Source organism: Drosophila takahashii, chromosome 3R (genome assembly GCF_030179915.1).
Source record: "Drosophila takahashii strain IR98-3 E-12201 chromosome 3R, DtakHiC1v2, whole genome shotgun sequence".
In the NCBI taxonomy this organism is placed as follows: domain Eukaryota; kingdom Metazoa; phylum Arthropoda; class Insecta; order Diptera; family Drosophilidae; genus Drosophila; species Drosophila takahashii.
In genome coordinates, this window is record NC_091681.1 from 18,178,791 (window position 1) to 18,204,119 (window position 25,329).

Here is a 25,329-nt window from a genome sequence, read left to right on the forward strand (position 1 = left end):
GAAATTCTCTTTAGATCTAGGTAATTCGCAAGTCTGGCCGATGTTCGGAAGTGTGAAAAAAAAATGCATTCAAAAAATCAGGTCCCCACGTTTTGGGGAATATCTCCACTCACAGAGCGTGCTTCACAATGCGCGCTATCCCAAAAAATCAGAAATTAAATATAATTAATACTGTTACAGTTTCATTAAATTATTATCGTCAGTTTTCGAGATAATTGAGAAACATTTAAGCTGTGTGGGCAAATTACCAATGACCATCGGGTGCATCATGTTATATTTCTGCACTTAGAGTAGACACTAACCATACTAATAGATCGATAGTCATTCGATATTTGGCGCCTGGACTGCCTCGACCAAGGCGGCGATAGACCTCCTCCCAGCTTGGATCGTATCGCCCTAAAAATGGCAACGACCTGTTGCCCGCGATGGCTTCTATTAATTTTAATTTCTGGTCTCCTATTATAGTTGATAGAAAATAGTATTTAAATATATTTGAAATTAATTTACATATATTGTACATATACCTGCATCGCCAGAGTTCCCTTCCTGAAATGTCACATCACTCACCGAGTAATATGAGATTTCGTGGGGGCGGGGGAGCTCTGGTTCGACGACCGTTGCTTCCTCTGTTGCACTATAACCGTGCTCGTGAATTTGTTCGCCATTATGCTCCATAAGCGCAAAAATTTCTTCATTTTCTGTTTATAATAAATGGAATTAATTAAATTTGCATACATTGCCGCATACCATACCAGTGTTAGTTAAGCATACATACCTCTCTCGGGGCAGTCAAGCTGCCGAAAATCCCTGAAGTTTTTCTGCTCTTGCGCCCTCTCCATAAACTCCTGAATAAACACGTTGACCTCCTCCAGGACAACTTGCACTTGTTCCTCCATATCAACCTCCAAAATTGAAATTATGTGAAAACAAAATGAAAACAAATGGCGAATTGGTACGTGGAAGGAACTTTGTAGTGTAGAGTAGATCAGTTGTTTGTGTAGTGTTGCAAAATACCTATTGATCTCTTCTAACTAACAAAGTTACTTTTGCCGCGCCGCTATAGCTTAGCTTTAATTCATTTGATTCGTGTGTTGTGTTAGTTCCAATCCAATTGAAAATTGTGTATTATTCTTGTGTTAGAATTATCTTATCTAAAAGTAATTATCTAAACAAGAATGGAATCTGAGGTTGATGAAAATGACCCAAACAGGTGAGCTGTTTTTCTAAACATTTCTATTAATTTATGTATGTATTATTATCTATTTATGTTTATTTATTCTAGGCTTTGGTGTACTTGTCGGCGCCCATACAGTAACCGATTCATGATCTGCTGCGACAGGTGCGAGGAGTGGTACCACGGCACCTGCGTCCGCGTTACCAGGGCACAGGCGGCAAAATTGGATGCGGAGGGCACCGACTGGATATGCCCGAAATGCCGAAAGAACAAAACTCAGCCCACGGCTATTGACGCCACTTTGGAGGATGTTCCCGGGACTTCGGAATGCAGCCACAGCGATCCACTGGCGACGCCCACTGCGGCACCTGGCCTGGCTATCAACGACTCTTTGAAAGATGTTCCCGGGACGATTGGGGAGTTTCAATACTGCTGAAAACATTCCCTGTTACTTTAAAAGTAAAGCCCGCAATCGCAACAAAGAAATTATTATATTTTTAAAAAATCAGTAAACTGTTAATTTCTATCAAGCCACTGGATCGATTTGGATGAATTACACAGGCCGACAGTGTTTTTGGTGCAGCCCTATGGGCATTAAATTGTGTTAATATAGACGGGTATAAGCATATCTGCATACTTAGTTTTCGCGTTTAACGGGTGGTATTTGTGCAATCGCGGTTTGAAAAAAATAGCAACATTAATTGTTTTGATTTAAGATATCCTCGAGGGTCTGTGCTTAGTTGTAATAAAACCTATGCCAAACAATTGCTTAGATGCCCTTCTAAATAATTGCATTTAAGGTTCCATCATAATTTGAGTCAATCAAAGCCTATGAGCCATTGAAGTAATTTGTTCACCTCTATTCCCAACCAACTTGATGCGGTGAACAGGCTTAAAAAAATACAAGGAAAAATATGTGCCCTAAAATATTTGTCAGGCATGTAGAGGCGTCTTTCACCGAATTTTTAAGACAAATAAGACCATTGTACGTCGAAGGATGGAATTTATAGAATTTTTTCCGTAAGAATGGGAAAAGTAACAAGTATTTTAGAGTCACTCTTACGTAACGAGTTTGTCGTGATTTTACACAGTAGGCTTTTTAAAGATAACAGTGGCGTCGCCTTAAAATTGTGGTGGGGATTTTTTTTAAGGCATATTAACCCCTTAAAAATATAATTTGTCTATGTTCGGCGCCTACTGCTAACCAAATTGAAAGGCAAATTTTTACGAATGTGTCAGATATTTATGTAAAATGAGATTTAAAAATAGTTGTTACTTTTTAAGTTCTTACGGAAAAAATTCTATAAATTCCATCCTTCGACGTACAATGGTCTTATTTGTCTTAAAAATTCGGTGAAAGACGCCTCTACATGCCTGACAAATATTTTAGGGCATATATTTTTCCTTGTATTTTTTTAAGCCTGTTCACCGCATCAAGTTGGTTGGGAATAGAGGTGAACAAATTACTTCAATGGCTCATAGGCTGTGATTGACTCAAATTACGATGGAACCTTAAATGCAATTATATAAAAGGGCATGTAAGCAATTTTTTGCCATAGGTTTTATTACAATTGAGCACAGACCCTAAAAAATATTCTAAATCAAAAAATTAAATGTTGCTATTTTTTTCAAACCGCGATTGCACAAATACCACCCGTTAAACGCGAAAACGAAGTATGCAGATATTCTTATTAAGGCATTTTTCCACTATGCGGTTTTTTCGGTATTTTTGTGTATTTTCGATTGGCAACGCGATAGGCGGACGTGAGGTGTTTCCATTGGCAAACGCGTCTGAAAACAGCTGTTTTGCTATTGTCATTTGCGAGCTGAAATAAACAATGGATTTAAATAATTTGTTATTGATAATTGTAATCGCAGAACAGCATTTGAACAGCGTGGAAACTTTGCTGCTATGATGAAAGCAATAACAACATCCCTCGTTATGCTGCTTGAACATTTATTACGGCAGAAAGCAAAAGGATCTGCTGCAGAAGGAGTTAATATATATAGATCTGAACAGTCATTTAAATAATTCTTTGCCGCGACCCGCGACAGCAGTAGCTTCTGCGGCGGTACGTCACTGAACAGAATCTGAGACGGGGCAGAAACGCCTACAAGGACATTGTGCCCTTTTCCAGCAGTCGCCTGTCAACGTGTGTCATTTAAATATGGAATGGCCGTCGACGGTCAAAGTAGATTTTGCACCTGCGCTCAAATGCGACCAGGAGGTCGCCTTAATGGACGAATGGCGCACGCGAAGCAAACGTCAAGATCATGGAGACGGGAAAGCCCATGTGGCTGCGCTGCAACGACCAATATTTCGCTTCCGATCCTTTCTAGCCGAGTCATTCCATTGGATAAACGAACTGTTACTGCCCTTAATGCGCTTGGATCATCCTCGGAATACTGAACTATTGCCAGATCCTTTGGCAATGTAAATATCAACAATAAATAGTTTTAATATTTCCCGCTTCCTATCAGCCTCTTATCAGTTTCGGGTCCAGAAAAATGTCCATGCCTGGTTAATACTGCTTAAAAATACCACAAATTTCAATTTCCAGCCCTGTAACGCGACAATTTTCCACCCTCCCCTCCTCACCCCTCGCCTACAAGTTTTGTATGGGATTTGGTCGCGTTAAACGGTAAATGGATGCAAACGCGACGCGTCCATAATGAGCAGAGGGCATTATATACGTCTATATTAACACATTTTAATGCCCATAGGCCTGCACCTTTTAATAAAGTCCATTTTGTTGACCTGTGTTATGTATCAAAATAATCAGGAGGGCAAGTCCAATTATGTGGTTCCTACATATTAATTGTAAATTCGCTATAAAAATATATTTATTTTCGATATTGGGCGCCAAACAGTTGCCAATTGGCTCAATTGCCGATATATCGTATAAATACCTAGATTTTGGTTTATGTCATGGCTCCGCACGCTGTCTCGCTGGCTGGATAGTGTGAAAACCCTAGTTTGAATTACTTGAATTTCTCGAAATCTGTGGGTTTGATTTCGCTGAAGGCACAAATTACTTTTAATGATGCCCCTTCTACTGATATACCGTGCAAGTTGGCACAACCTCTGTGAGAGCAGTATTAATTATTTAAAGTTTGCATAGATTTATGGTTTATGTCATGGCTCCGCACGCTGTCTCAGTGTGACCGCGTGGAAAAAAACCTTAATTGAAATGACTTGAATTTCTCGAAATCTGTGGGTTTGATTTCGCTGAAATTAAGAAAGGAATTACTTATAATGATGCCCCTTCTACTGATATACCGTGCAAGTTGGCACAACCTCTGTGACAGCTGTATTAATTACTTAAAGTTTGCATAGAAAATGTGTGGATATTTACATGGTTGATGTCATGGCTGTAAGGTGATCTCGCTGGCGCTGTCAGCGAAAAGCGGCCAATTTCAAAATTTGACCATTTAACCCGCACACTGTAAATAAATTTTCTCGAAAACTGTGGGTTTAATTTTCATGAAATTTTCACAAAACGTTCTTAGGAGGATCCCCAATCTGCCCAGTTACCGTGCATGTTGGCACAACCTATATGAGTGGAGCCCCAGACAAATTAATTTTTGGCCCCCTTTTTTGTATGGGAAAAATCCGAGGATGGTCCACTGTTAGGCGTTTTACTCAAAATCTGTGGGTTTGATTTTGATGAAACTTTCAGACAAGAAGCTTGAATAACGCCTAATAACCTGGTTTAGCGTGCATATTGGCACAACCTCTGTGAGGGGAGCAGTTAACCAAATGGTGGATTTTTCAAATGCATTTTTGAAACACTTGCAGACCTCGGATTTGGCCCCAACCTATATAGATCGATAGATATTTTAATTCTAAACAATTGCATGAAACATTTTTCAATTCGGCCCCCAAATAGCGAGGAAATTTAAAAAATAAAAATGCCCCCAGTGTTCCACATTCCACCGTTCCACTTTCGTTGCTAACTGGTCGACGCTATTTTGACGTACATAATATTAAAGTGGGTTTATCTCTATTTAATGTGGGCTTCACCCCTTTAAATGTAATGCAATTCAGAGTACCCATTAATACTTAAAATTATGCATCGAACTAGAACACGGACTAAAGCAATACATTTTTAAATTTACATATTTAATTTTTTTTTATTTTGCAATCATAAAATAAATATAAAGGATATCATTTCTTAGTTTTATTTGATTTTAATATTTTGAATTACAGTCCACAATTTTCCAATTAATGCCCACTGTAACATTTTTACAGCACTGTTTTGACGCAAAATAATACGGTGTTATCGATAACATTTTGAGCTCGTTCGCATAAAATAAATATTTTCCGGCGTTTTAAAATGGTAAGCAAATATTTAAAGAAGTGTGGTGTTTTTACGACCTTTATCCATCCCGCAGTTCTCCCTGCTACATAAAGAAGAAAATGCCCACGACAATGCGCTGTGGGCTTGCTCCTGGGGCCGCGACACCGCCGATCCGGATCCGGATGACGCGGGCACGGAGCCCGAGGAGGAGAATCCCTTCGACTTTGACAAGAAGGAGGCGCGTCCCAAGGACTTTATAGTCACCGGCGGTCTGGACGACTTGGTGAAGGTGTGGGATCTGCGCGAGGACAACACCTTGAAGCTGCGCCACCAGCTGAAGGGTCATGCTTTGGGAGTCGTTTCCGTGGCCGTCAGTTCCGATGGACAGAGTAAGATTAAAGTTGTTATACCTTTAATTTACTCATTCTAACTACCCTTTCTTTTAGCCATTGCCAGCAGCTCCCTGGATTCAACAATGTGCCTTTGGGATGCCCGTTCCGGGGACAAGAAACACCTGCTCACCTTCGGACCCGTAGATCTCTGGACGGTGGGATTCTCGCCCTGCAACAAATACGTGATATCCGGCCTGAATGACGGCAAAATCTCCATGTACAGCGTGGAAACGGGCAAAGCTGAGCAGACGCTGGATGCCCAGAATGGCAAATACACGCTTAGCATTGCCTACGTAAGGTTTACCAAGGGAAAACAGAGTTTGCCTAGATTTTTAACCATGTAATTGCAGAGTCCGGATGGCAAGTACATAGCCAGTGGAGCCATCGATGGCATCATCACCATATTCGATGTGGCGGCGGGCAAGGTTGTTCAAACTCTAGAGGGTCATGCCATGCCGGTTCGTAGTCTATGCTTTTCACCCAACTCGCAGATGCTGCTGACCGGTTCCGATGATGGCCACATGAAGCTTTATGATGTGTAAGTTCGCAGCACTACTAATAGAATGATCTAATAATTTTTTCCTGCAGAACCCACTCGGATGTTGTGGGCACCCTCTCTGGCCACGCCTCCTGGGTGCTGTGCGTGTCCTTTTCCGAGGATGGCAAGCATTTCGCCAGCTCCTCCAGCGATCGCAGCGTCAAGGTATGGGACACCTCGGAGCGCAAGTGCCTGCACTCCTTCGCCGAGCACTCGGATCAGGTGTGGGGCGTTCGCTATAGTCCCGGCAACGACAAGGTGGTCTCCGCCTCCGAAGACAAGTCCCTCAACATTTACTACTGTCCGCCCAATGCCATTGTGTGATCCCCGCCGTTTCGTACAATAAAGCGTAGGTTTAAAACGAAAAACAAGTGGGATTTATTCACGGATTGCCCTCGGAGTTTGATTTAACCCGCAGCAGGGGCTGCGTGGCTTGGGTTAGCATCGTATCCTTGTACTTCTGGTCGGGTATGTACATGTTGAAGGTTTTAAAGTAGTGAAGGATGTTTTCTGGAAGATTAAAGTTTAATTTGACGTTTCTTAATAGTATCTCCCTGGGTAATCTCACCAACTAGAGGCTCCTTGAGCTTGTAGTCATTGGCTATCTTCTTGGCTGGCCAGGATTCCGGATCCAGCTGGTGGTCATTGATGAACTTGAGCGCCTGGCGCAGTGTACAGTGACCGGGGCTGATGCGCGTGGGCTCCAGGTAGCCATACTCCTGGTCATCCGGCGTTTTGCGCTCCAGGGGCAGAGGTCGCTGCTCCGCCTTGTCGGCCGCCGCCTCCGCTGCCTGGCGCTCCTGCACGCGCTTGATCTGGGGAGTATATATATTCATTATCCATCGAAAAAGCTCTTAATACCATCTACTCACAAATCGATCCTGCGACGTTACATAAACGTTTTTCAATCGACCATCCAAGCTGGAGTCCTTCATGTTCAGCTTGTCCACGAACTTGGGATCCACTGTATATAAAAACTCAATATAAAGATCACTTTAAGTACTTTAATAACTCACATTCCAAGGTGCGCTCCATGTCCCTCAAATTGGAATCGAATTTGGGTGCCGGCGTGGGTTTCTCGCGCTCCAGGATGCGATGGGCGCGATTCTCGGCATTGAAGCGATTCGCCCGGCGGGCCACCATGGAGACCACCTGTCCCATGCCGAAAATAATATTAGTTTTATTTACGTTATGTTGCTAATGAAAAGTTCACGTTAAATCGAGGGAAACCGAAAAAATAATGCACATAACCAAAAGCCAGCTGTGCTTTGTTTTGCCAACAGCTGTTTTGTTATCGGCAATCGATAAGTGTTGCAAAGCACACCGGCACAGCTGTTGCATGTAAACAAACGAAAAGCGAACTCGGATTTGGATTTTCACTGATTTTATTTGTTGAAGATCTCGAGAAATGCTGCCCCTGCGATGCAGTTGGTCCTTGGCCAGGGCCAACTATTCCACCAAGGCCAGGAAGGAGCTGGTGGCACGCTATAGCGGCGAATTCCCCGAGAAGCTGCTCAACAGGAAGCAAAAGGTGCCCACCCACATGTATGTGGCGAATGCACAGGCTGCCGAAAGGATTAGCCAGCATCTGGAGCCCCATTTTCAGAGCTCCGGCTGCGACACTGTGATGGAACTCAATTCCGGAGCGGGACACCTCACGCGGCATCTCTTGGACAGGGAATCCCAGTTCCGGCGGATTATACTGCTCGAGAGTATGGATCACTTTATGCCCAGAATCCAGGAGCTGCATGCGCTCTATCCGGAGCGTGTGAAGGTGCGCCAGGGTGATTTCGTCAACCTGTGGAAGCTGGTCTACATGGATAAAATGGACGGGGGCTCCAGGGTGGCGGATCTGCTCAATGATGTGCCCCAGAAGGCATTCACAGATGGTGAGATGATGTGGTAGCCTCTTAAATGGTTTCTAACCTTTGTTTTCCATTAGATATCAACATGCTGGTCGTCGGCGCCGTGGGCTCCTATCCCTTCTTCAAGCATTTGATCAATTCGCTCATTTTTCAGACCAGCCTCTTCAATCTCGGACGCTGTGAGATGATCCTCGCCATGCCGCCGCCCATTTACATAGTAAATGCTTTTATCCTTTCCTAATTATCGCTTATATTATAAATATTTCCTTTGCCAGCACCTCACCTGCAACAATGAGATCGGTTATCTCATCTACCGCTCCACCAGCGTGCTGTTCCAGATCCTCTTCGAGCACCAGTTCATTGCCAAGGTTCCGCGCGAGGATTTCCTGCCTCAGCAGACGGTCTACAGTCCCACCAAGGGCAGCAAGTTGGGCAAGGTGCGGTCCATCAACCCGGAGTACCTGTACCTGGTGAAGTTCTCACCGCGCCGCAATCTCCACGAGCTTTGCCAGTCGCAGGATTTACCCGCCCTCTGGTTCTTCATAAAGCAGAACTTTGTGAGCCGCCGCAATAGGATTATACCGAACTTAGAGTAGGTAGTCAAGGCAAAAGTATAGGCTTTTCATTTAAAGACTTTATTTTGCTGTAGAAAATGGGTGCCAGGCTGTGGACCCCGGCTGATCATCAATCCGCACGCCTCCGAACCCGTGACGCCCACCTATCCGGATGAGTTGCCCAAGAAATTGCCGCAGTACTCCTGCCAGAGCACCTCAATGAGCACCAGGAACTACTATCCCGGCATCAACATCTACACACAGTTCGGAGACCTCCGTCCTAGTCAGATGCTAACGCTATTCAGCCAGTTTCGCCAGTGGCCGGAGTACGGTGAGAGTTCCTTCCTCGCCTCGCTGGAAAACGCGCTGCTCAAACTGGAGACTGCCAATGACGAACAAAATCTGGAGGATGGCGTCACGTTGCCAGAGGAGGATGATGCCGAAGCAGATGAAATGCTCGAGGAAGAAAGCCCCGAACCCGCCAATCCACCCGCCAAGAGTCGCAGGAAAGCCAGTTCCTAGTTTTGGCTACCTTTGTTGAGTTTAAGCTTTTAGCTTTTGCAGAAAATATAAATTTAAATCGTAAAACTGGTCTTTATAGAAATGTAATCCAAAAATCATTTTGTACTTAGTTTTAACATTGAGCAAATTCGAAATTCTTCACTGGGAGTTACAGCACCAAAACAGAACACACATTATAGTTAACAAATTGACATTTATCCCCAGTTGCTATCCTCTAGGCACACTTTCCCTGGGCCAAAAGGCGACTGCCGCGGGCGCACTTCTCGGCCAGGTCGATGTAGTATTCCGGCGGAGCCTGCTCCGGCGTGTCCGAGATGCGCGTCTCCAGTTGCACCGACAGCTTGACACAGTCAACCATCAGGTTGCTGGGATTCACGCCCAGCACAAAGGTGGCCTCCTTGTAGGGACACGGATTGCCCTCGTTCTTGGTGTTGCCGAACTCGTAGCAGGTGTCGCGGATCATGAAGTGTCCGTCCTTGCTGCACGGATTGCGGATGCACTCCGGGATGATCCGCTCCTTGTAGAGCACCAGCATCTGGCCGGGTTCACAGGGTCCCTGCCGGTAGGCCGGATAGCAGGCATCGGTCTCTGGGTAATACAGTGTGGCTATCGAAGGGGAAGTACCCAAATTATTATGTCATCGCCGCTGAAGATCCATTGTGGCTGGCTCACCTGGCGCGCAGTCGCAGACCCAGTCGTTTTGCGTCTGCTGGTCCCCCGGATAGAGAAGCTGGTGCTTGGGGCATCGGGCTGGCGAATAGAGCGGCTTGCGACCCTGGGGAAGAGGAGAATTCGGAGACGGGTGAGCAAGACATCTGATTGATTATTGCCGATGCGTCTTCTATACTCTACCAAGAAGTCCTAAGGTTTTGAAATCCGATATTTAAAACTTGTTGCGGTAAAATAATAAACTTTGGTGTAAGCAATCGTTTAATTTGAGGTGATAATAATTTTTTGATTTTAAATATATGTAATGGTTTTCTAAAAAATGGAATCCTATTAAACGCTAACTTTTCTGCTAGTGAATCACTTTATACATTATATAAATAGGTAATTAAATGTACTCACAAACTAGTTAATTATCGAGAATTTCAACCTACATAAAAACCATTTCATTATAAAAATTGTAACACAAATTTCTCCGTAATTACGTGTTTTTGCTTTAATAATTTAAGCAGGGCTTATATTGAAAAACCCGGAATCTTTTGGTTTAGGAAACTTTAAATGTAAATTCTTCCACGAAAATGGGAATAAAATTATAAGAGTGTGATTTTTGAAAACATTTTCTAAATGGTTTTTGGTTTAGAAAACTAAGAAATATTAATCTTCAAAGGGGAAGAGTATTTAGATCTGGGTTTTGCCTTGTTCCAGCTGGCTTTTCTCTCCAAGTTCGGGGTTTGTTATCAGGCTTCGTCGGATTGTAAGTCTGCAACTCACCGCTAGGTTGGCCTTCTTCTTATCAATGTCTTGGTCCTCGACAAACGCGATTTGGGCGCGTGCCACTTTCCCAATAAGCGCAAAGATCACGACGATCAGCACCAGTCGCGGATTGATCATTGTTCGATCTTTCGCTCTCTCTCTCTCTCTCGCTCTGTTTTGATTAACGAGTATGGGTATGCAAAATCGACGATGCCGAGGGCTTTACGAGATAACAGAGCGCGACTTTCTTCGGTTTCACTTTTCTTCACATCCGCTTACTTCCAACTGCGACGAAGATCGGCTCCAAACTGCTTATTGGCTTCCGATTGGATCCCATTAAATCCGCTCTTGGGGCTCGAAAATCGATATTCAACTCCGATGCCTATCGATGACTTTAATTAAGACACGAAACTGTCTGATTGGGATTCAATTTAATTTGAATATGAGCAAGGATGATTTATGCTTCCTAACATTCTTTTTAATCACTATTACATGATTCTTATTTACAAAATAAAACTATTTCTAATTTAATGTTAAAAAATAAGAAAAATTATTTTCTAATGACTTTTTAAACTTTTAAAATTATATTGAAAACCACAAAATTATAACTAATCTTTTAAAAACTTTTATATTATTTCACTTCAATTTGTCAATATATCTTAATATTTATTTTTAAAATATATCTTACCTCTTATTTGATTGTGCTACACTATATATAAAAGTTTCTAATAAAATATAAATATTTTTAAAGTATCCCCAACGCGCCAAACTCACCCCAAATTTCAAAAACTATGGTGCTATCAACACTGGTGTCCAATTAAGCAATCGATGTCTATCGAAGTGAGCACACCACCATTTTCTTTGTCAAAATAAATAGTAAATAAATAAAAATTGAATTCACCTGCGAAACGAAGCGAACACACACCCTGAACGGCTCAAATGGACGACGAGGAGACCTCAGGTGGGTGTGCTAATATCAAATCAATCGAATAATGCTCCCAACTAACGTGTTGACCATTTCAAACTGCGCAGAAATCAATTCTGTGCACGGGGAGGATGCAGATGTGCAGCGGGAGGAATTCCAGGATCTGCAGGTGGAATCCCTGGAGCAAGCTTGGCAGGATGCAATAGAGGAGGAGGAGCAGGAGGAGTCACCGCGGGCTGAGGATGCGGATCCACTGGCCATCGAGGCGGGCGGCGCTGCTCACCAGGAGCCCATGGTGGAGGACGCCCAGCAGGACGACACCGCCAGCGAGGGCAGTCATCCCAGCAGCGACATGTCCCTGGAGAGTCCAGGAAGTGAGGGTAAATAAGCTTAAGACCCTGCTTCTCTAGATTCCCCCCTATTCACCCACTTTCCCATTCAGATGACTCTGACTTAGAGCGCCTGCCCCGCTGGATGATTCCCCAGAACCGCCTGCGCTCCGCCGTCGACATGATGGTCTCCCAGGCACGCAACCGGGATGGCGGCATTGCCGCCCTGCTCAACCGGGACAACTTCCTGCAGCGCGTGCGCAGCATGGTCTTCAGCCAGGAGCGTCGACGCAGTCGCAACAGTGAGGAGACTAGCCAGGAGGCCACCGATCAGTCGGATGATCACCCGGCAGCTGCACCCACACCACGTCCGCCCATCGACATTGAACTGGAGGAGGGCGTGCGCTTCGACACCAATCTGGCGGCCGAGCATTCGTACTTCGGCAACCATTTGAGTCGCGTTCCCGGCGTCGACTATTTGGAGGTGGGCAGCACCCATCACATGCTCATCTTTCTGCACCAGCACATCCTGTTTCCCGGCGAGGTTCTGCCCTTCATGATCGACGGCCGCATGTTCGACGAGGATATGCCCGGCCTGGATGGTTTGATCTTCGGCGTGGGCTTTCCGCTGATGCAGCCGCCGGAGGATAATCCGCACAAGCTGTACGGCGTCACTTGCCAGATTTACGAGAAGGGCGAAAGCGGCCGTGGTTTGGTGTTCTACAAATCAAGAGCTCTACAGCGCATCGTCATCAACTGCGATGATATACAGGGGTGACTAGATCCGCAGCCTATTTTAAAACATTCTTTTAACCAAATGAAATCCCTTCAGGCCTCCCCAGTACATTGCCCGCAATCCCACAAGCAAATGCTTCAGCAAGGTCAAAATATTGCCCGAGTACTTCCTGCCGGAACCCCTGCAATCCGTTGACATGGGCTCGATGGCCAGGTTTCGGGATATTCCCTCGATGCGCGACAAGTATCAGCGGTTCCAGCTGGCCAGCACTCCCTGGCCGGCGGATGCCTGCCAGGAGTATTCGTTCAGTGCCATCGTAGAGCGCGCACGCCAGCGGCTAGAGACCCAGAAGATAGACACCATGCCAAAGTGCCCCATCCAGTTGTCCTTCTGGCTGGTGCGCAATCTCCACCTGACCGAGAAGATGATGCGCCTGACCTTCCTCACGGACTCGGTGAACACGCGCCTGCAGCTGATCAAGAGCACGTTCCAGGAGGAGTCGCTCTTCTTCTGCCGGTACTGCAACAGCAGCCTGGCCCACTGCTCGGATCTCTTTGCCATGTCCAAGCACGGAGTGCAGACCCAGTACTGCAATCCAGGTGAGCGCTTAATTTAAAATATCCCTCAAAAACAAGCCGACTGTGATGAAAATAAATATATATCAAACACGCTCACTGATCGAAAAATATTTATCATGAGTGAGGAAAATAAAATAATGAAAAAGTGAGGGTAGTTTACAAATCCGTAATGATTTTTATTTATTTGATTTTTATAATAAAACTCAAAAAATAACTGTTATTTGTTGATTTTTATGTGTAACAGTTATTCCCTTGACATTAAAAAAAAAATTAAATAATTAAATAAACTAAATAAATTTACTAAAAAATCTTTTTAAAAAAGCCATCCGTGTATATTGTATTACTATATTTTTTTTTATTTGTTTATCCCACAAAATCGCCATAAATCAAGTTTGGGTTTTATTTTTGATCACGACGAATATAAAACTTAAAAAATAACAGTTATTCTTTGAGTTTTACTTTACGAATCCGAAAATAACTGTTAGAATGTGATGTTTAACATAAAACTCAACAGTTACGGTCCCTGAAATAAATATCCCTAACGAGTGATGAAATGATCATTAACAATATAGTCAAAGACAAATAGCACCGACAACTTAAAAGCGTGTTCAATTTACAATAGGCAGAAATAAAGTAGTTGATCCACAGTAATCTGCGTTTAAAAACATATAAATTGCTTATTAAAGTCTAGATAATACAAAGAAAAACTTTTATAAAACTTGGTGTTAGTAGCCTTTTTTTGTTTTAATTTTCCTAATTTTTTCCTTACAAAATGTGAAAAATGGGGAAAATGTTTCATGAAAAAAGCAGCATAAAACAGTTGAGATTTTTATCAGGAAAATATTCATTAGCCCTTTTTGGTTACTCCTCATTTTATTGCGACAAATATAACCGCTCTATGTTGATATTATTATATTTAAACAAAATGACATATTAACAAATGTATTCCTTCTTTACAGAGGGCTACATCCACGAGACGAACACCGTGTACCGGGTGATGTCCCATGCCATCGGCTACAGCGGCGAGCCGTCCACCAAGTTCAGCTGGTTCCCCGGCTACCAGTGGCACATCATCCTGTGCAAATTCTGCGCCCAGCACGTCGGCTGGGAGTTCAAGGCGGTGCAGCCCAACCTGACGCCCAGGTTGTTCTTCGGTTTGGCCGGCTCGAGCGTGCGAATTGGAAAGGCCAGCGAGAATACGCCGGTGAATGGCAGCACCTACGTGGTGCGCAACATGCTGCGGCTGATCACCAACGAGATGGAATGAGGCTGGCGCGTTGTGAAGCGATTGCTCAGCTGTCGTTCGGCCGCCGGAGAATAATTCGTTTAATTCGTTTCACAACCACATTTAGTAGAACCCACGGCGTCTGAGGGCGTGGCTGTAAACCGAAAGATTGATCTACATATGAATGCATATATGTTCTTTAGTTGAAGTAAATTATACCTAATTGATATTTAAGATTATTCGAAACTAAAGCTTCTCTCTAATAAGTTACCCTTAAAATGTGGCTTTTATTAGATTTAATTAATGTGATTTTTTTAGATCTTTATGTCAAGCCGTTCTGGGTGGAATGTGCTACTGACCTTTTTTAGGGGTCGAACTTTGTATTAGTTTTGATATGGGCTCGGTTTTACAATTTTCAATCATTCAGAAGTGCCGCAAAGGAGGTGGACAGCTTCTGCAAAGGATAAAGCAATGAAATGTTTGGTAATTTTTTATAGCAAGCTTTACTTACTGCCTTGCAGAAGGGACACAGGCCAAAGGAGACCTCCAGGAAGGTCTTGCCGTCCATTAGCGTCTGGAACCACTCCTCCAAGCAGGCGGCATGGCACTTGAGAACACATTTCGGATTGTCGCAGGAGACTAAAGGCACATCGCCACTATCCAGCCGATAGACGAAGCAAATGTTGCAGCGCAGCTCCTCGTTGTCCTCCTCATCCGGCTTGGGACCATCGGACCAGTCCGGCATTGGGAAGTAGCACAGGTCGAACATGCGCAGCAGGTTCTTGTGGATGTCCAGCTCGGAGTCCCAGTTGCCCAGGCCATCGCTGAGCACGTGACGCAGTCGGGCCACCTCATCCGTGGGTCCAATGATCTTCAGGGCCATGGATGCGACGCAGGCGAAGGGATCCCCAATGGTCAACTTCAAGTAGACGCGATCCTTGAGCGGAAACACACGGGTGTTGTGCTTGGTCGTGATGGGCGACGGCTGGAGCACATGGCACAGCTCGTCGATGTCCATGAAGTTGTCGTAGAACGGACGCAGCTCCTCCAGCAGCTTGCGGTAGAGGGTGAGGATCTGCTCCAGGCTTCCGGCATTCTTGGCCAGCATTTCGCCGAAGGGTACGCATTCCGGCAGGCTGTGATCGACCAAGCGTAACGAGGGTATCTCCAGCTCAAGATAATGCTGCTCGTAGTCACTGAAATCGCTGAAACGGAGGCGGGAACAAGCCTCATCGATTTGCATTTGGAACTCCTTGGATTTGTGCAGGGCCAGGATATCTTCGTATATATTTTCCTGAGGCCATTGCTTTTTAGAACATGTCTCTGCTTTTTTGGCCGGAAGAATCTTTCCCAGATTGTCCAGCAAATCCTCCAGCTTCCATTCGTCCTGTAACTTTAGGTTATCCGACGTGTAGATCTTGAACTCCACGCCCTCCTGCACATATAGCTGGAAACTATCAAGAGCTGGATATTGAGGTAAATAGAGCCTAAGGCGATGCCAAATATCCTGGTTTAAAGGATGATCATTAGTTTGGGGGGCATATTTGGGTTACTATCAACCTACCTCACTGCAAATAACGCCTCTTATGATCAAAGAACCACTAGCTTGAAGTTGTGCCTCCAGACCAGGATACTTGTTCACCAGGAGGCGCTCCACATCTTCTTTTCTGGTGTCCATTATTATCAAAACATATATTTGTTTACCTTTTATTTTTGAACACCCTTCCCTAGAGATGGCATCCTTTTAAAGCCATCGATTGCTACAATCGAGATCGATAACTAACTAATCGCCGGCTAATTTGAATTTAAATGTTTAAGCTTATGAAGTTTATAATTAGAAGTTGATTAATTTTAAGGGATTTTCCCGCCTTGTTAACATATTAAGCACATACATAGCTGCATTGTTTACCGGCCTACTTGGCCGTAACATTGTAGTTTCGCCTCTCCCCAGTTATCAGGCAAATTTACGTTATTTACTGATACAAATCGGCGCTGTTTGCTCTTCGTCAGAGCGCAACACCTGCAGGCCACACTGTTTCCTTTTGTAACACCTGCGTGGCGGCCCCGTATCAATAGCCAATAGCCTGATAAACTTCTCTCTCTTTTGAACCGTTGGTCATCGCTCGGACACGGGGCTATTTAAGGTTCTCCACCGGCCCCATCGATTCCATTCACGGTTATCATCTGCGTGCGCGCGTACTCAAAAGATTTTAAACTTTTCTGCTGAAAAAGATAAAAGGAGTTTCCCCGGGTGAAAAATGCTGCAAATCGTTGTAACTTTGTCTTTAATTCTGGCCACTGTCAGTGCCACCAATGTCCAGCAGTGTAAGTAGCTGAATCCCTCTTATTTGGTCACTAGGTTTCCCTAAACTTTGAACTCGGTTCCTAAATAGCTTTGTCTATTAAAGTTGATTCATGGTTCTCGGTTAATCCCATGCTGGTGATTCATTTCACAGACTTTGTCTTAAGCATAATCTGTGTGAAATGCCAAGAACCAAGAACTATTGTTAAAAATACTTTCGAGTGAAAATAAAAGTCCTCAAGAGTATCTCTTGGCCAAGTTGATATGGCTTATCAGTCTGCGCCAGCTAATCTGGTATTTTTGTTCCCGAAAACCATAGCCTACTTATAAGCTCACCTGTTGATATTGTTTCAGGCAAAAACAAGCCGTTCCCACTGGATGTGAGTATCAAGGATTGCGATGAGCCACCGTGCGTTGTGTATAAGGGAACCATTGCCGTAATGGAGGTGCACTTCCTGGGCAGTAAGTTCAAGGAACTCCATTCATATATCCTTGTTGTTCTCACCTTGATATCTTTTAGATAACAACAATATCAAGAGCATCACGGCCACCACAACGGCCAAGGTGTTGGGCATGAATCTGCCATATGTGCTGCCCGAGGAAGTTTCCGATGTGTGCCGAAACCTTCTGTACGGCGCCATCTGTCCCATCGATAAGGACGAGGATGTCACGTACCAGTTCAACTTCTACGTGGAGCCTTCGTTCCCGGAAATCACGGCGGATGTCACTGTCACACTTAACGATGCCCAAAACGAACCGATCACCTGTTTTGTGGTGAGCTGTAAAATCCGGAAGGGAGCCACTGGGGCATCCCAATCCCTGCGGGAGGGATTCCTACTGGACTGGACGAACCCCGGTTCCCTCTAATGCGACGATGTTCTCAACTCCACCGATTTGGCCCGACTGAATATTGCCACTTATTTGTCAAACAATAAACTCAAAAGTCTTGCAACGATAAGCGCATTTGTTTACCTTGGCGACGTCGACGTCACGGATTCCAGTGTACCCGTCCAATCAGTCGTCGGATTAACACATTTCTGGGTCCCCCGATTAGATATAGACTCTACGGCCACCCGTATTTATTTATATACAGTCATCTGTGACGTTCCTGTTTGCACCGAAAGTCCAGTAATTTATTTCCACTGATTCAGTGGCGAATTTACCAATAAAATCTTCGTGATAATCATTTATTGACCGCCCGAAAGATCGCGTTGACCATATGGTCAAAAGTTGGGGCTTCGTGATAAGGCGATAGTCGTCTTGCTGGGTGCAACTGTACACTCGGAGAATTTCTGCTTAAAAACACTGTATTTTCTTAGAATTAAGTAGTTCATGGAGCTTATAGAAGCGATTACTGTAATCATAATCATAATCACTATAATGGGAAGTGTTTCCATAGAACGTTATCATATATGCGTACGTTTTATACGGTTATTCCGGAAGATTAAAAACTAATAATGTTGTATTTTAGTTAAGGATTTAATTACAAAAATAGGGGTTATTTTTTGTGGAGAGAAATAATTTCAATAGAGAAATGGTTGCTTAAGTAAATGTATGAATTGGGAAATCATATTTATAATCTATTTATTCTATGGCTTACCTTTTTTTTTTGTTTCGATAAATACAAAATTAGTTAAAATGTTCTTTTAATCCAAGTTAAGGTTTCTTACAGTGCAACCTACGTTGAAAATAAATCTGATAATGTGGGTGAGTAGTCGGGTTATGGGAAATGGGAATTGATAGCCCGGTACATTTTTCTTCTTCTTCGCATTGGGCCCGAACAGGTGTGTTAGGTTAATCAGACTCGAGATTTGTGAATTATTATTTGATTCGATTATAGCTTTTCGTCCACTTGAGTTTTACACCTTAATGGCTGCGTGTGCAGATAGCGCCGATGGCCAATAGAATGCATTGTAATACGAGTCTTAAAAAAATCCCAGACACCGGAGTTACCTTTTTGTTTTGCCCAACCCCAGAGGAAACGCATAAGATGTGTGTGTGTGTACTTAGGAACCACCCTCTAATGTGGGGGGTAAAGCTTTTAAAATTTTATTAAATATTCATGAGACATCGTGACTGAGCTCAGCGATGGATTTTGAAAAAGAATGAATGGTATATCACAGTAATTTAAACCAATTGATGAATAACTTTGCCCCAAAACTCAGTTGAGATAGTCCAGTTCGTAGACCGAATTGCCGCCATTTCCCTTGACCACCTTGATGTCGCACACGAAGCACGTGGCAATCTCATTGTCCTGGTCCACCAGATAGATCTCGATCTTCACGCCGATCTCGGGATATTCGCCGATGGGAAAGGTGAACAGATAGGACACATCCTCGGTGGCATAAAGTGGGCAATAGGCGCCGTACTGGAGATTTGGACAGACGGCAGCCACATCCGCGGGCAGTTCGTAGGGCACTGTGATAATTCCAAGGGTGGTGGCCTTCACCAAAGTTGTTAGCTTGGTAATGTACTTATCCACGGCAAAATCGATCTCGAACTTCTGCGTCGAACCCTTGACAATCTGGCAGGGCGGAGTTACGCAGCCATGAACACGCACCTCCAGCGGAAAGGGTTTGCTGCCAGAGCCTAAAAGGGTATTATTTTTATTTATATTCTATACTACTATAATTAGAAGTTCCACTTACATCTCTTCACCTCCGTCGCCGGATGCTCCTGCTGGGCGCCGACCAGCGACATTAGTCCCAGGGAGATCAGAATAAACGCCTTGACTTGCATGTTTCTCGGTTCGAATTGCTTTCGGCCAACGGTGCCCACATCGTTTTTATAGCCAGATCCGAGCTCTTTCTCGGCTAATACGATCGGATTTGGCCTATCTAATCGCGGGCCAGTAGCCACTGATTTCTTTACTGGCAATCAAAAGTTTTCCGGTACAACACTTTCTTGATCTAATACTCATAATGATTATATTAATAACTATTTTTAAATTAATGGGTTAATAGGTTTTTTTATAATTTAAGAAATAACCAATTTTAGATGCTCCTTATCTGCTTACCCAAATAAAGACTTGGCCAATACAAATCAGTACATCAATTCGCATCATTAGAGCCACAATGCGAATGGATCGTAAAATTATGAAATCGGGCAGCAGCAGTAGCATTTTATCACTTCATCGCCAAGTTCACGGGACCCCGGCACAAAGGAAGGGCCAAAATAAATCCCAGAGCACTCCGCAGGCAGGCCACTAAGCCTCTGTTGGCAATGGAAAAACCCACAGACATTTGAGCCTCGGCCAAAGCCACTGACAATGGAACTTCTGCGGGGCAGGAAAATGTGCGAGTATAAAGGAAGCGCACGGAGAGTAAGCTGGAAAATATAAGAACGCCTGCCCCCTAAAACTCCACCCACCCAGCACTCAATGGTTGGCGAATTTGCCAAAAGGTAAGAATAGAGGGGTGAGATTGAACAGTTCTGTTACTTCTGAAACGAATAAATATTAGAAAAAGATAAAACTTAATCCTAAATAAATAAATACTTATTGAATCTGAAAATCTTTTACTACTAATAATATTACCATTTATTATTTAATAATATTTAATGATTTTAGTAAATTATTTTTCATATTCTTATTACTTCTTATTATTTATTAGTACTCACTTTGGTTTTTATAGAACTTCAAAATATATTTTTTGTTACTATTTTTTTTGCAACATATTTCTTGAGCCACCCTTGCCAGCATTTTGCAACATTTCGGATGGTTGGTGGTGACTTGCCATGTGGACATCGGCAGCGCAGCATGAGATTTTCTCGAAATGCTTTTGAACTTGCCACCCTCCCCCCTTTTCCCTTTCTTTTTCTGCCCCGGAACTGTCGTCGCTCCTCACATGTAATTGTTGTGACATTATTTAATATGTCAAAGCAGTGGAAAATCCGGCAGGACAAAAAATATCCCCGACACACACACATCCGAAATGGATCTCAGGGAACCGCAATATTTGATTAGCATCAGCATCAGCTAGAGGAGAAGTCCTGATACATTGATTCCGGGAATCTATTTTCGGTGTCAGCTAATGCAATTATCTGGGCCGGAAAATCTGATACTCGAATACTTTCGCAGGCAAACATTTCCACTTGCCTCGGCTTCCGTTTCCGTTTGCACTTTTGGGTGCTCTCCGCTTTTTTGCATACGTATTCCCAAATGTATTTCACGGATGTTCGGCTTATCTTTGATGTGCCTTTATTTTTGCACGGGGAATCAATAATGTGTGGAGGGGGAACTAAAAGTTTGATTATTGATTATTTCGGGTCGCAAAAGTAGGCAGCACTTTTCACAGGCTAACAGAGCTTTTTCATATCTGAATAGACTGGTTATCACTGGCCCCGCCCAGAAAACCATGTAACTCAATTAATTTGTCAAATCAAGTCGGACATTAAATGCCAGCGCCAAAGCCAAACAATTTGTCACGCCAATCCTGTGGCCTTTCCCCCGGCAACCCATCAACCCATCAGCCGAGCAACCCAACAACCCAAATACCCGACAGCCCCATCACCCGAATGTCTGTTCTATTTCAATTTGATATTTGTTTGCACGTAATTCAATACCAAACGACAAACTGACAAACTGGCGCGTCAATTGTGTCTCAATTAGGCGGAAATTTGATTTTCGTGTTGTTAATTTTTCATTAAATTTTTGGAACTGCCGTGTGCTGTCAATTAATAACGGAATTTCTGAAAGGGCACGCCCAATTGCCCATGAACCCTTGCCCTTTTGCCCCTCAACAGGTGCTGTGATTGGGCTGTATATATCCCTATTTTCTTTCTAATTCTTTAAAATATTTTTTAGCTTTATAGAAGTGAACTACAAATAATACAAATGTGTGAAAATATGAATATGCATTTAGGGAAATTTTTGTTCAAAACAACCCCTAAATCGAAAACTATCCAAGTGCATTCAGGTGTTTTCATTTTAACGAGGAAAAATCTATGATTGCTTGTGGTCAACCAGGTGACCAACTGGCCTTGAGACAATTTTTCAGCACTTTCCACCTGGAAAATTAGAAGGGTGGGTATAGGGCGAATATTTCTCGCCTTGCTGCACCCTTTGATACGACGTCTCATTTGCCAATAGCAATTTGCATATGCCGTCATGCGAAAATGTTTTTTATTAAATATTTCCAGCATGTCAACGTGCCCGGCCAGGGATGCTAATTAATTGCTTCGCCCCCTTTCTTCACCCCCCTGGAAAAAGACTGCTCTGCTTTTGGCACTGTAATTAAGTGAATGCGAAATTCATGTTTCCCGAAATCAACAATCAAAAATCGGAAGGAACATGCGTTGCAACAAGTTCTCTTAGCTGTTGAGTAATTTCCCCCCGACGTGTTGGCATTTAAGACCCTGCTCCTCCCTCTCTCTCTCTCTCTCACCTGGCAACGCAATTTCCACCTGAGAAATGTGCCCACTTCGAGCGAAAAGAAGTTTGCTTAATTTGCATAAATATGTTGTGCCAGTCGCTCTAAATTTCTGGCTGCCTGCGTATAATTAAAATGTTAGCTGAAAGCCTTGAGTTACATAATTTTAGAGCTCGGCTTTTGCACCCATAATTCCCTTTGGCATTGGTTGAAAGACCCCAGTACAAGTTGGAATTCCAAGGAAAATACCTAGAGGTTTCCCGGGAACTGTAAATGAGTTTGCTTTTGAAGTTGGATTGCCGCGAAATGATTGTAAAATGCGGGAATATGTTATTACAGAGCTGGCTGTAAAGTTTGAAGGAATATTTACACCCCTAAAAGGAAATATTCACTAAAAATAAATCAAAACTTCATTAACGCTCAAATTAATTATAAAAATGCAAATTAAACAAATGTCTCGGCCAATTGAATGCTCAAGTTCCTTTCCCTTTGAAATCCCTGCAATCATTTACCCATAAACATTTTAAAATCAATTGCTGGCGGGGGCGAAATCGCTTAGCTAATTTGCATATAAAACAGTTGAATTTGCGAACAAAATCAGGAAATATTGATGAAATTTGGGCAACCCTTGGCGGCTGCTGCTTCTGTTGCTGCTGCTGTTTTTGCTCTCGACGAGTCAAGTGGGTGTAAGAAATTGTGTAAAACTTGCTACAAATTGGCTATGCATATAAATTGATGTTAATGTCGATCGGCGGAGGGTTGTTCCCATGGCCCGAAAGTATGCAACGAGTGGATAATGTCGCAATCTGGTAATCTCGTAATCTCGGTTGCCCGGTTTGTTCCACTAAATCATCGCTAATCGCTTGCTAATTTTAATGCCTTCATTTTGCCTGCGTGCAAATGCACCTGAAATTGGTTAAGAACACAACAGGTGTTGGCCATCTTATCTCGGCCAAATTTAGCTAACTCTGTACTCGTCGAGTTCAGATGTACTGGCTACTTGGCTATTATGGCTGCCAATTGAAAAGGCTTCTTTGCTCAGATGAGTCATTTAAGTTTTTGGGGAACCAGGGGGCCAATAAAATATGCTTTTGGATGAGTAACCACTCTTGTTATCTCAAGCACTCCCAGCGATACATTAGAATATGTTAATCTAATAAGAATTGTTTATTCCACATTGGTATGCTCAAGTGCTTCACAGGTATTGATACCGATAAGAATATTAAAATCATTTTTGGGTGCATTCTGGATTTTAAAAAATATGTTTCTATATGTTACCAATGAAAATCCATAGTATGCTCACGTTTTTCTAATCGAACTCATAATGCTTACCATTTATTTCCATGCTAGAAATGTTCTTAGGATCCCTCTGAGTGCGATTAAGACGTATTAATCGCCATAAAGTCAGCCAAATCAAACGTAATTTTGGTGCAAACGTTCAAAGCCCAAAAGCGATTAGATTAACATCCGAGTGCAGAAGTACCAACTTGCCCATTTCAGGTATAAATACCCCTGCGATTGGGGAGTCTGGAATACAATACCAATAGTGCCTTCAAAGTGAATACAAGCCACAAAAAAAAACTCCTGAAAATGTACAGCTTCAAGAACTTCAGCCTTTGCCTGATGATTCCTCTTATGTGGACTTTCGTCACAGCCAACACGCCAATTAGACAATGTGAGTCCAGCGAAAGGAAACCTTTGTAGTGATAAACTAACTTTTACCTATTAAAATTCCAGGCTCCGACAGCAGCTATCCTCAACCTCTGATGGTCCAAATTGATAATTGCGACACCTTGCCCTGCGATTTGTGGAAGGGAACCGAGGCCAAGATCGACATTCAGTTTGTTGCCAGTAAGTAGTTATTAAAGGCCTTATTGCCCTAACAATTTTTATTGTGATTATAATCACTTTTCTGGGAATAATAATTATTATAATAATTTATCCTCATTATCAGAACATTTTGGAATATATTATTATATAATAATATATAATTTGTATAATACTTTATATAATCATTTTCGCGAAATAATTTAACAATAATAATAGAATTTAATAGAATTTGCTTATATATTATTTGATAAAGACCATTTTTTAGTCTACTGCAATATTGGAACAATTAACTGGTTATTAACACATTTTACAAATATTTCTAGAAAACTCCCAAAACTTTAAATTTCCTTTAAAAAAATATCCCAGATTTTTACTAAAATTTAATCATATCTTTTCTCCTCTTTTCAACAGCTCGCAATACGATGAAGAGGTTGTCGGCCGAAGTGCACCTGACCTCACTGGGAGTGACCATTCCCTATGACCTGGAGGCTTCCCGTGGCAATGTGTGCAGCAACCTGCTCCATGGAGCCTACTGCCCCCTGGATGCCGGCGAGGATGTGACCTATCAGCTGCTCCTCCCAGTCACGAATAACCAACCCGAGGTGCCCACCCGCCTGGAGGTGCGCCTCCTGGACTCGGATGACGAGAATCGTGTGATCTCCTGCTTCCTGGCCGACACTCGTGTCAAGAAGCCCAGTTCGGGAGCTTAGAATCTTAACTTATATACATATATGGCCAAGACATTGTATCAATGTTTTGGGTAGTGGGCATCCAGCGATGCCAATTAATAGCGCGTAAGCTGTTGGCACTTAAGCCCGACAAACACTATTAGCAGTTATGAATAAATAATTAGGGGAAAATATTATAAATAATCGACATGAACGGCTGAGTTAATTACCAGGGTGGAAGGGGATGTGGGAGTGTGGGGCGTGGCACATGTGGGCGTGAGGGCCAGACTATGCCAGCTTAGCCGGACCAAATTCACCACCCTCGACGAGGGCGCCATGAATCGGCTTAATTAAATGACGCAGAAAATTACGCAGCTCCGGGAAGGGGAAGATCCTAAGGGTGGTGGGTGTTCAGGTGGATGTGTGCGGTTTTTCTTTACAAGACTTTAAACTTTCCAACGCTCCTCAGTTAGCCTCCATTTACACGCACAGCTCCTATGGCTTCCTTCCGGCGCTCAAAGCTAATTGGCTTTTCAACACTTCGAAGCTTCCTGCTGCTGATGGCTTCTAATGAACAAGCCCTGATGGCAGCACATATCCGT

General features: G+C 43.3%; 9 protein-coding genes across 9 annotated transcripts; 5 read left to right on the forward strand and 4 right to left on the reverse strand.

Annotated features, from left to right (window-relative positions):
* Nucleotides 1-5,375: 5,375 nt before the first annotated feature.
* Nucleotides 5,376-6,729, forward strand: LOC108057217 (superkiller complex protein 8). The gene is made up of 5 exons (XM_017141387.3): nucleotides 5,376-5,514; nucleotides 5,570-5,864; nucleotides 5,922-6,160; nucleotides 6,218-6,405; nucleotides 6,456-6,729. Exons 1-5 carry the CDS (start codon nucleotides 5,512-5,514, stop codon nucleotides 6,727-6,729), a joined length of 999 nt encoding a protein of 332 aa, XP_016996876.2. The 5' UTR covers nucleotides 5,376-5,511.
* A 30-nt stretch (nucleotides 6,730-6,759) lies between these two features.
* Nucleotides 6,760-7,681, reverse strand: LOC108057219 (protein NDUFAF4 homolog). The gene is made up of 4 exons (XM_017141389.3): nucleotides 7,422-7,681; nucleotides 7,278-7,369; nucleotides 6,974-7,220; nucleotides 6,760-6,915 (listed from the first exon to the last, which is right to left on the reverse strand). The coding sequence occupies exons 1-4, from the start codon at nucleotides 7,564-7,566 to the stop codon at nucleotides 6,788-6,790; spliced, it is 612 nt and encodes a 203-aa protein (XP_016996878.1). The 5' UTR covers nucleotides 7,567-7,681; the 3' UTR covers nucleotides 6,760-6,787.
* Nucleotides 7,682-7,727: 46 nt separating this feature from the next.
* mtTFB2 (mitochondrial transcription factor B2) lies at nucleotides 7,728-9,412 on the forward strand. Its single transcript, XM_017141386.3, has 4 exons — nucleotides 7,728-8,294; nucleotides 8,348-8,487; nucleotides 8,546-8,862; nucleotides 8,920-9,412. Exons 1-4 carry the CDS (start codon nucleotides 7,814-7,816, stop codon nucleotides 9,344-9,346), a joined length of 1,365 nt encoding a protein of 454 aa, XP_016996875.2. The 5' UTR covers nucleotides 7,728-7,813; the 3' UTR covers nucleotides 9,347-9,412.
* A 1-nt stretch (nucleotide 9,413) lies between these two features.
* On the reverse strand, nucleotides 9,414-11,094 carry LOC108057218 (uncharacterized). Its single transcript, XM_017141388.3, has 3 exons — nucleotides 10,784-11,094; nucleotides 10,019-10,121; nucleotides 9,414-9,952 (listed from the first exon to the last, which is right to left on the reverse strand). Exons 1-3 carry the CDS (start codon nucleotides 10,901-10,903, stop codon nucleotides 9,561-9,563), a joined length of 615 nt encoding a protein of 204 aa, XP_016996877.2. The 5' UTR covers nucleotides 10,904-11,094; the 3' UTR covers nucleotides 9,414-9,560.
* A 482-nt stretch (nucleotides 11,095-11,576) lies between these two features.
* Nucleotides 11,577-14,837, forward strand: ohgt (E3 ubiquitin ligase component cereblon). Its single transcript, XM_017141376.3, has 5 exons — nucleotides 11,577-11,726; nucleotides 11,798-12,070; nucleotides 12,133-12,793; nucleotides 12,852-13,354; nucleotides 14,293-14,837. Exons 1-5 carry the CDS (start codon nucleotides 11,705-11,707, stop codon nucleotides 14,598-14,600), a joined length of 1,767 nt encoding a protein of 588 aa, XP_016996865.2. The 5' UTR covers nucleotides 11,577-11,704; the 3' UTR covers nucleotides 14,601-14,837.
* On the reverse strand, nucleotides 14,792-16,627 carry Fancl (E3 ubiquitin-protein ligase Fancl). Its single transcript, XM_017141377.3, has 3 exons — nucleotides 16,123-16,627; nucleotides 15,070-16,065; nucleotides 14,792-15,012 (listed from the first exon to the last, which is right to left on the reverse strand). Exons 1-3 carry the CDS (start codon nucleotides 16,234-16,236, stop codon nucleotides 14,974-14,976), a joined length of 1,149 nt encoding a protein of 382 aa, XP_016996866.2. The 5' UTR covers nucleotides 16,237-16,627; the 3' UTR covers nucleotides 14,792-14,973.
* A 90-nt stretch (nucleotides 16,628-16,717) lies between these two features.
* Npc2e (Niemann-Pick type C-2e) lies at nucleotides 16,718-17,818 on the forward strand. The gene is made up of 3 exons (XM_017141379.3): nucleotides 16,718-16,883; nucleotides 17,215-17,322; nucleotides 17,381-17,818. Exons 1-3 carry the CDS (start codon nucleotides 16,817-16,819, stop codon nucleotides 17,725-17,727), a joined length of 522 nt encoding a protein of 173 aa, XP_016996868.1. The 5' UTR covers nucleotides 16,718-16,816; the 3' UTR covers nucleotides 17,728-17,818.
* Nucleotides 17,819-18,855: 1,037 nt separating this feature from the next.
* Nucleotides 18,856-19,626, reverse strand: Npc2d (Niemann-Pick type C-2d). The gene is made up of 2 exons (XM_017141326.3): nucleotides 19,509-19,626; nucleotides 18,856-19,449 (listed from the first exon to the last, which is right to left on the reverse strand). The coding sequence occupies exons 1-2, from the start codon at nucleotides 19,597-19,599 to the stop codon at nucleotides 19,022-19,024; spliced, it is 519 nt and encodes a 172-aa protein (XP_016996815.2). The 5' UTR covers nucleotides 19,600-19,626; the 3' UTR covers nucleotides 18,856-19,021.
* A 4,166-nt stretch (nucleotides 19,627-23,792) lies between these two features.
* On the forward strand, nucleotides 23,793-24,893 carry Npc2c (Niemann-Pick type C-2c). The gene is made up of 3 exons (XM_017141330.3): nucleotides 23,793-23,904; nucleotides 23,967-24,080; nucleotides 24,471-24,893. Exons 1-3 carry the CDS (start codon nucleotides 23,820-23,822, stop codon nucleotides 24,767-24,769), a joined length of 498 nt encoding a protein of 165 aa, XP_016996819.2. The 5' UTR covers nucleotides 23,793-23,819; the 3' UTR covers nucleotides 24,770-24,893.
* Nucleotides 24,894-25,329: the final 436 nt, after the last annotated feature.